This window comes from Mustelus asterias, chromosome 9 (genome assembly GCF_964213995.1).
Source record: "Mustelus asterias chromosome 9, sMusAst1.hap1.1, whole genome shotgun sequence".
Taxonomy (NCBI): Eukaryota; Metazoa; Chordata; class Chondrichthyes; order Carcharhiniformes; family Triakidae; genus Mustelus; species Mustelus asterias.
Genome location: NC_135809.1, coordinates 4,625,812 through 4,635,873, shown reverse-complemented (window position 1 = coordinate 4,635,873; position 10,062 = coordinate 4,625,812). Strand labels below are relative to the sequence as shown.

General features: G+C 44.6%; 1 protein-coding gene across 1 annotated transcript in view; it reads right to left on the bottom strand.

Annotated features, from left to right (window-relative positions):
* The window catches only part of nr1h4 (nuclear receptor subfamily 1, group H, member 4), an 87,186-nt gene that overhangs the window by 71,925 nt on the left and 5,199 nt on the right, over positions 1 to 10,062 (bottom strand). Inside the window, exon 2 of the mRNA XM_078219546.1 lies at positions 9,612 to 9,734. Within this exon, the coding sequence (XP_078075672.1) occupies positions 9,612 to 9,693 (82 nt within the window). The 5' untranslated portion in view covers positions 9,694 to 9,734. The remainder of the gene's footprint in view (positions 1 to 9,611; positions 9,735 to 10,062) is intronic.

Below are 10,062 nucleotides of genomic sequence, written 5' to 3'. Positions count from 1 at the left end.
AGAATACAAACTCCCAGCTTAAGGCAGTAATGGCTTGTCCATTCAGGGAGCTCTGCATGGGTACAGAATGTGGAGTGTCAGTGTTACTGGCAGTCGGGGTTTACACTCTGTACAAGGAAGCACCAGTCTGAGTGTTGCTCACTATGTAAATAAATGTAAAGTTGGCGAAGGAACACTGGCCTCGGAGGAATTATTTCACTCCTGTTGTAAGCAACAGATCGGTACCAATGCCAAACTCCCTCGTTTAAGACAGCTTAAACAAAGAAGGTGCATTTCTATAGCACCTTTCCCAACTTCAGGACACTCCAACACTCTTTCCAGCCAGTGAAGTACTTATTAAAGGGTAAACACACTGGTAATGTCCGAAACACAGCGGTCTATTTTCACATAGCAAGATCTCGTAAACAGCAAGGTGAAAATGGCCAGATAATTGACCAGATTGAGGGAGGAACATTGTTCCGGACATTTGGCAAAACTGAATTCCTTTACTTTTCTTCAGTCTTTTATATCCACCTGTGCGGTGCCCATTTTGTACCGCGCCTTAAAGATTGCCCTGACTGTCAGCTGAGATTTTTTATGCTCACATTTCTGGAGTGGGACAGCAGACACAATGGGCTGAACAGCTTCCTTCTCCTTCTACATGTTTTGGTCTTATGGTGGGATTTGAACCATTGACTTCCGGACTCAGACTGCTGCTCATTGATTCACAGCTGGCACTAAAAACAGGAAATGCCAAAACAGCTCGACAAGCCAGGCGGCACCTGTCCCAAAGCATTGCTAACGGAACGATACTTCTGTGTTTCTCTCCACGTGTGTTAACTGACCTGCTGAGTATTTCCAATGTTTTATTTTTGTTTTAGTTTGTTTTAATTCGGATATGATGCTTGTTGTGTCTCTTTCTCTAACAAAGTTGTTAAAATGACGTTCTCATACAACGTTTTCTGGACTAATTCCAATGAAATTACATCCCTCCTTTGGCAAGGAGACCAAAACTGTCCTGTACTCAGAACACTAGTTGTGGGCTCACCAATGTCCTGTCTAGGACTTCCCGACGGTTTTACTCCATCTCCCTTGCAATACAGGTCAACATTGCATTTGCCTTTCCAATTACTACAGGCATTAAACCGAGGCCCCATCTGGGAGTAAAGGATCCCACGATCACTATTTTGAATTAGAGCAGGGGAGTTCTCCCCAGTGTCCTGGACGATATTTATCCCTCAACCAACATGACCACAACAGCTTATCTAGTCATTAGCACATTGCTGTTTGTGGGAGCTTGCTGGGCACAGACTCGCCACTGCATTTCCTACATCATAACAGTGACTGAACTTCAAAAATATCTCATTGGCTATAAAGTGCTTTGGGACAGCTTGAGGATATCTTGGCTGTGAGGAGAGGTTGATTTCACTGGAAAGATGAAGGCTGAGGGGAGACCTGATGAAGGTCTACAAAATTATGAGAGCCATGGGGTTATGCTGCAACTGTACAGGACCTTGGTGAGACCACATTTGGAATATTGTGTGCAGTTCATAGAATCATAGAAACCCTACAGTGCAGAAGGAGGCCATTCGGCCCATCGAGTCTGCACCGACCACAATCCCACCTAGGCCCTACCCCCACATATTTACCCACTAATCCCTCTAACCTACGCATCTCAGGATTCTAAGGGGCAATTTTTAACCTGGCCAATCAACCTGACCCGCACATCTTTGGACTGTGGGAGGAAACCGGAGCACCCAGAGGAAACCCACGCAGACACGAGGAGAATGTGCAAACTCCACACAGACAGTGACCCGAGCCAGGAATAGAACCCAGGACCCTGGAGCTGTGAAGCAGCAGTGCTAACCACTGTGCTACTGTGCCGCCCGTTCTGGTCACCTCGCTATAAGAAGGATGTGGAAGCGCTGGAGAGAGTGCAAAGGAGATTTACCAGGATGCTGCCTGGTTTGGAGGGTAGGTCTTATGAGGAAAGGTTGAGGGAGCTAGGGCTGTTCTCTCAGGAGCGGAGGAGGTTGAGGGGAGACTTAATAGAGGTTTATAAAATGATGAAGGGGATAGATAGAGTGAACGTTCAAAGACTATTTCCTCGGGTGGATGGAGCTATTACAAGGGGGCATAACTATAGGGTTCATGGTGGGAGATATAGGAGGGATGTCCGAGGTAGGTTCTTTACTCAGGGAGTGGTTGGGGTGTGGAATGGACTGCCTGCAGTGATGGTGGAGTCAGACACTTTAGGAACATTTAAGCGGTTATTGGATAGGCACATGGAGCACACCAGGATGATAGGGAGTGGGATAGCTTGATCTTGGTTTCAGATAAAGCTCGGCACAACATCGTGGGCCGAAGGGCCTGTTCTGTGCTGTACTGTTCTATGTTCTATGCATAGACAGAGTGGATAATCAGAGATAAAAGAGAAAATGCTGGAAAATCTCAGCAGGTCTGGCAGCATCTGTAAGGAGAGAAAAGAGCTGACGTTTCGAATCCAGATGACCCTTTGTCAAAGCTCTTTTCTCTCCTTACAGGTGCTGCCAGACCTGCTGAGGTTTTCCAGCGTTTTCTCTTTTGGTTTCAGATTCCAGCATCTGCAGTCATTTACTTTTAGTGGATAGTCAGAGGTTCTTTCCCAGGGTGGAAGTGTCAATTTCAAGGGGGCATAGGTTCAAGGTGAGAGGGGAAAGTTTAAGGGAGATGTGCAGAGGAAGTTTTTCACGCAGAGAGTGGTGGGTGCCTGGAACGCGCTGCCAGAGGAGGTGGTGGAAGCAGGCATGTTAACAACATTTAAGAGGCATCTGGATGGGTCCATGAGTAAGGAGGGAATAGAGGGAAATGGACTGAGTAAGGGCAGAAGGTTCTTTTTTAGTTTAGTTAAGGCACCATGATCGGCACAGGCTTGGAGGGCCGAAGGGCCTGTTCCTGTGCTGTACTTTTCTCTGTTCTTGTTCTGATTGGTATTGGATAAATCTAAATTATTTTTGATTGGGACATCAAATATTTTTACATTTATTCTTTTCATGGGACATGGGTGTCATTGGCTGGGTCATTTTTTACCCATCCCTAATTGCCCTCGAACTGAGTGTCTCACTCAACCATTTCAGGGACAGTTAAGAGTTAACCACATTGCTGTGACTCTGGAGTCACATGGAGGCCAGATCGGGTAAGGACGGCAGATTTCCTTCCCTAAAGGACATTAGTGAACCAGATGCGTTTTTACAACAATCAATAATAGTTTCATGGTCACCATTACTGAGACTAGCTTTTCATTCTAGACTTTTATTAATTGAATTTAAATTCTATCAGCTGGCGTAGTTGGATTTGAACCCATGTCCCCAGAGCATTAGCCTGAGCCTCTGGATTACTCGTCCAGTGACATTACCAGGACACCACTGTCACCTGACTGATGCAATTATGCCTCATTAACATGGATTTGGACAAGTTAAAATCAGTCCCAGTTTAGATCTTATTAAAGCTCCTGTACGATGGAGAGAAGCTTTCCACTTAATCTTCCAGGTGAAAAGTCATGTTTTTGATTTCTTCGTCTGGACGAGCTGCCTGTTCATGCAAAGACCTCAACTACCGAAATGCAGACCGAGGTTAGATTTCGGGTATCCCAGTTAGGGTTGGCTGTGGTTAATTGACCTGAAAGAGGCTGTTGGGTCTATTCATTCCTTTGAATAGACGATGGGACAGCACTTGGGATGATTTAAAATGGTTTTCTTTTATTGAACAGAACTTAAAACAAAATTAACACAACAGAAGTAGAAAGAGTCGAGAGCTTCAAATTTTTAGGTGTCCAGATCACCAACAACCTGTCCTGGTCCCCCCCATGCCGACACTATAGTTAAGAAAGCCCACCAACACCTCGACTTTCTCAGAAGACTAAGGAAATTTGGCATGTCAGCTACGACTCTCACCAACTTTTACAGATGCATCATAGAAAGCATTCTTTCTGGTTGTGTCACAGCTTGGTATGGCTCCTGCTCTGCCCAAGACCGCAAGGAACTACAAAAGGTCGTGAATGTAGCCCAATCCATCACACAAACCAGCCTCCCATCCACTGACACTGTCTACACTTCCTGCTGCCTTGGCAAAGCAGCCAGCATAATTAAGGACCCCATGCACCCCAGACATTCTCTCCTCCACCTTCTTCCTTCGGGAAAAAGATACAAAAGTCTGAGGTCACGGACCAACCGACTCAAGAACAGCTTCTTCCCTGCTGCTGTCAGACTTTTGAATGGACTTACCTTGCATTAAGTTGATCTTTCTCTACACGCTAGCTATGACTGTAACACTACATTCTGCATTCTCTCGTTTCCTTCTCTATGAACGGTATGTTTTGTCTGTATAGCGCGCAAGAAACAATACTTTTCACTGTGTGTTAATACATGTGATAATAATAAATCAAATCAAATCAAGAAGCAAAAGAAAAAGTGAACTTGGAGACTGGCTTCTCCGCCAGGCCCTGTACTAAACTGAATATGAACACAGTGAACTAAAACACTCTAAAATCCAAACTATATTTCAACCCTTATCTTGTTATTGGAATTGTCCTTCACACACTGTCTCTGACTAGAAAAACAATCCTTGCAGCTGCTTTATGCTGTTGTTTGCCTGCATTGTGTACCCTTCAGGAATGCAGTCATTTTTTTAGCTAACCCATCATGCCTTCTGATTCTCCATGTAGTCAAACCAGCTACAATTGTTAAGCTTAGCAGAGTTAGTTGGATAGGCAGAGATATCTTAAAATGAAGTCTTTACAGAGACTGAAGCAAACAGGGCTGAGCATAGACAAGATCTCTCAGAGGCTGTAACCAATTTGCGCCAGTTAGCTCTGATGAAAGAACACCATCCTGAAACGTCAACTCTGCTCCTCTCTCTCTCTCCAGGTGCTGCCTGACCTAATGAGTGCTTTCCAACATTTTATCCTACCCCTTTACTGTTTGACAGAAAGGTCTCATTTGACATTCTCACTCCAAATTGCCAGCAGGGTTTTGCCAACGTCCATTAACACGATGTGGTGCTCAGAGTTAGAACTACCTAAAAACCACAGGGATTGCAAAAGGTTCTCAATATCTTGGAATTCATTTTCCTTGAAGAGCAAGCTTGTACCTGGGACTTTTACTTCTGAAGATGATTGGTTCCAGGATTAGAAAATATATTTTCAGTCACCAATTCTCTTATTTCTCCACATTACAAGGTTCTGAATCTTTACCACAATACGTTACAACCCCCATTATCCAAATGTTTAAAACATTTTCCTCCTTTAGAAAGTGAATAAAACTTTACCATGCAGAGATTGTCGATCCTTAAAGAACATATTATGTTTCAAATAATTTTAAAAACAGCATTGCCTCTCAATCCAAAGCCTCGACGTAAGATAGCAAGCCTGTTTATAGTATTGCAAGTGTTAATCACATTAACAACCACTACCCCCAGTCTAAGCTTACATTACACTGTGCCTAGAACAGGCTGGTAATCACCTCCTACCTTTCACAGCCTTCATTCTCAGGAGCTCGGGGGCAGGCATGACGCTAAAACCTCCTCCAGGACCCACAGCTCTGAACAACCTTTTGGTGGCTGAGACCTACCTCATTAACAGCTGGGAAATAATTCCTTCAGGAACTAAAGGAGAGAAGCAATGCTTACGTACGGGGAGCAGTGAAGGACTGAAATCTTCTTCCAGTAAATTACAGTTAATGACTTCCTTGGTTAGGTCAGAGACTAAAGGTTAGGAAAGCTTACTCATTAACTCCCCTTATAGAAGCAGTGATATCAGACAACTCAAAGCACCTGATTGCAGGAATGTCTTACGCGCAGCCAAGTGTTCAGACGCTCCCTGAATGTTAATACATCAGTTCGGGAGTTTAGAGGATGCCATTGCCCTCCATCAAGAGTGTTCGGGTATCTCAATATTCAAGTTGGGCCGAAGGGCCTGTTTCCATGCTGTAAACCTCTATGACTCTGTCTCGGAAATATCATATTCCATGGTAACATTCCTACCTCAGTATGAGAGAGCAGAGAAAGGATAACATGGGGAATTAAACCCGACTCATAATCCAATTGGTGATAACAACCAAATGATTTTGTTTCTTAAAGTGGATGTTGGGATAACCTGAGACCTCATCTCAGTGGCATGGTGGCACAGTGGTTAGCACAGCTCCCACCCAGAGCCAGGGTCCCAGGTTCAATTCCGGCTTCGGGTGACTGTCTCTGTGGAGTTTGCACGTTTTCCCCGTGTCTGCGTGGGTTTCCTCCGGGTGAAATCATAGAATTACTACAGTGCAGAAGGAGCCTGCACCGACAACAATCCCAACCAGGCCCCATCCCTTTAATCTCACATATTTACCCTGCTAACCCCTCTGACACTAAGGGGCATCTTTGGAGCATGGGAGGAAACCGGAGCACCCGGAGGAAACCCACGCAGACACGGGGAGAATGTGCAAACTCCACACAGACTGGAATTGAACCTGGAACCCTGGCACTATGAGGCAGCAGTGCTAACCACTGTGCCAACGTGCCACTCTGGTTTCCTCCCACATCCAAAGATGTGTGGGTTAGGTTGATTGGCCATGCTAAATTGACCCTTAGTGTTCCATGATGTGTAGGTTAGGGGGATTAGTGGGATAAATATGTTGGGTTAAGGGGATAGGAACTGGGTAAGATGCTCTTTCAGATGGTCGGTGCAGATTCTATGATGGGCTGAATAGCCTCCTTCTGCACTGTAGGGATTCTATGAACATGAGAACTAGGAGCAGGAGTAGGCCATCTGGCCCCTTCAGCCTGTTCCGCCATTCAATAAGATCATGGCTGATCTTTTCGTGGACTCAGCTCCACTTACCTGCCCGCTCACCATAACCCTTAATTCCTTTACTGTTCAAAGATTTAAATATCTTGCCTTAAAAACATTCAATGAGGTAGCCTCAACGGCTTCACTGGGCAGGGAATTCCACAGATTCACAACCCTTTGTGTGAAGAAGTTTCTCCTCAACGCAGTCCTAAATCTGCTCCCCCTTATTTTGAGGCCATGCCTCCTAGTTCTACTTTCACCCGCCAGTGGAAACAACCTCCCTGCTTCTATCTTGTCTATTCCCTTCATAATCTTATATGTTTCTATAAGATCTCTCCTCATTCTTCTGAATTCCAATGAGTATAGCCCCAGTCTACTCAGTCTCTCCTCATAAGCCAACCCTCTCAACTCCGGAATCAACCTAGTGAATCTCCTCTGCACCCCCACAGGTTCCCCATTGTCCACTGCACATGTAATGTTCTCAAAGAATTTCACCAAATTAGTCAAACATGACCTTCCCTTCATGAACCCATGCTGCGTCTTACCAATGGAACAATTTATATCCAGATGTCTCGCTATTTCTTCCTTGATGATTAGATTCAAGCATTTTCCCCAGTTCATAAGTTAAACTAACCAACCTATAGTTACCCGCCTTTTGTCTACCTCCTTTTTTAAACAGTGGCGCCACATTTGCTGTTTTCCAATCTGCGGGAACCACCCCAGAGTCCAGCGAATTTTGGTAAATTACCACTAGTGCATTTGCTATTTCCCCCGCCATCTCTTTTAGTACCCTGGGATGCATTCCATCAGGACCAGGAGACTTGTCTACCTTTAGCCCCATTAACTTGCCCATGATAATTGCTGTACCAGTTTTACATGCATCAGTTATTTCTTTGTTTATTTCTCGCCCCACCGTGATGTCATTATTTGGCAGCCTATAGACTACGCCTATCTGTGACTTTTTCTCCTTACTATTTCTAATTTCCACACAAATGGATTCAACCTTTTTTTCCATAGAACCTATATCATCTCTCACTACTGTCCTGATGTCATCCTTAAATATCAGAGCTACACCCTCTCCCTTAACTTCCTTTCTGCCCATCCGAACAGTCTGATACCTCTGGATATTTAACTCCCAGTCGTGACCATCCTGCAACCTTGTCTCTGTAATGGCCACCAAATCATACTCGTTCGCAATGATTTGTGCCGTCAACACATTTACCTTGTTTTGAATGCTACGAGCATTCAGATAAAGTGCCCTTATGCTAGTTTTTGTACCTTCTTTTTGAATTTTAACACCTCCATTAATAACATCTCCTGAGTCCTCCATCCTTTCAATGGTGTTACTATCACTGAATCCCCCAGTGTCAACATCCTGGGGTTACTATTGAACAGAAACTGAACTGGACCAGTCATATAAATACTGTGGCCACCAGAGCATGTCAGAGGCTAGGAATCCTGCAGCGAGTAACTCACCTCTTGACTCCCCAGAGCCCTGTCCACCATCTAAACACCCAAGTCAGGAGTGTGATGGAATACTCTCCACTTGCCTGGATGGGTGCAGCTCCAACAACACTGAAGAAGCTCGACACCATCCAGGATAAAGCAGCCCCGCTTGATTGGCACCCCATTCACCTACCTGAACATTCACTCCCTCCACCACCAACGCACAGTGGCAGCTCTGTGCATCATCTACACAATGCACTGCAGCAACTCACCAAGGTTCTTTCAACAGCACCTTCCAAACCTGCCACCTCTATCACCTAGAATAAGGGCAGCAGATACCTGGGAACACCGCCACTTGCAAGTTCCTCTCCAAGCTACTCACCATCCTGACTTTGACCCACATTTCTGACTCAGCAACAGTAAAGGAATGGCAAGATAGTTTCAAGTCTGGATGGTGGATTGTTTCTCAGGTATTTTACAACAGTTGCCTGATGCAGGCCTTGTGTCCCTCGAATCTGCTGATGAGGACTCTAAACCTGTGTTAGGAATCACCGCAAAGCCTGCACTGCTCTGAGAGAAGCCAGCACAGGATCCTTTTAATCTGGATAGGAACATGGAACTGGAAGAGTGGATTAAGAACATACCATTGAACCCATTCATCCTGCACAGAGCGTTTAAAAAAAAAGAGAAAGAACAATGCTGTGGGAGCTTGCTGTGCACAAATTAGCTCCAAATATTAAAACAGTGAGTACTTATTGGCTGCAAAATGCTTTAGGATTTTTTAAGGATGCACTAGGTGCTATATAAATGCTTGTTCTTTCCCTTTTTTAAAAACCTGAGAAACAATCCACCGTCCAGACTTGAAACTATCTTGCCATTCCTTTACTGTTGCTGAGTCAGAAATGTGGGTCAAAGTCAGGATGATGAGTGGCTTGGAGGGGAATTTGCAAGTGATGGTGTTCCCATGTGTCTGCTGCCCTTATTCTAGGTGATAGAGGTGGCAGGTTTGGAAGGTGCTGTTGAACGGACCTACCTCATATTAAGTTGATCTTTCTCTACACCCGAGCTATGACTGTAACACTACATTCTGCATTCTCTCCTTTCCTTCTCTATGAATGGTATGCTTTGTCTGTATAGCGCACAAGAAACAATACTTTTCACTGTATCCCAATACATGTGACAATAATAAATCAAAACAAATCAAAATCTTGTTGCTCTTTGTGAATCTTGCTGTGCCTATATTGGCTACCACTTTTCCCCACGCTACAATGGCGACTACTTGCTTCGTTGGTGGTAGAGCACTCGGAGAAGCGCTAAGGATGTGAAAGACACGATAGAAAAAGAGACTCTTCCTCATTTTGTTTCCTCTTTGTGACCTTACCGAAGAATGAGGTGTCATTGAGACAAAATCCTTCCGAGAGTGAAAACTGACCGCGGCCCAACATATTCACCTCAGACCTCATCTACGCCTCGTCCAAACTCCCGACGGGACCAGTGGAAAATTCTGCAAGACAGGAGTTGCAAAATCCATTACTCCGGTGGGTTGGTACGTCTGATCCATTTCATTTACAACTTCAGCTGTGGAAATATAAAAACATGATCTCTGTAGACGAGGAAGAGTTGTGGGATTCGATGCATTAATTTTCCACGGTTTAATTTAGTGGCAAAAAGAAAATGTAGAAAGTTTGCTGACAGGGGAGATGCAGTCACACCAGGAGAAGAGGGTCATATGCAAATTGAGTCATACACAGCGATCCATTCTCTGCAAATAAAAGGGATATGTCCAAGCCTTGCACATTTTTTGAATTACCCTGGAGATTCGGGAGCTAAAC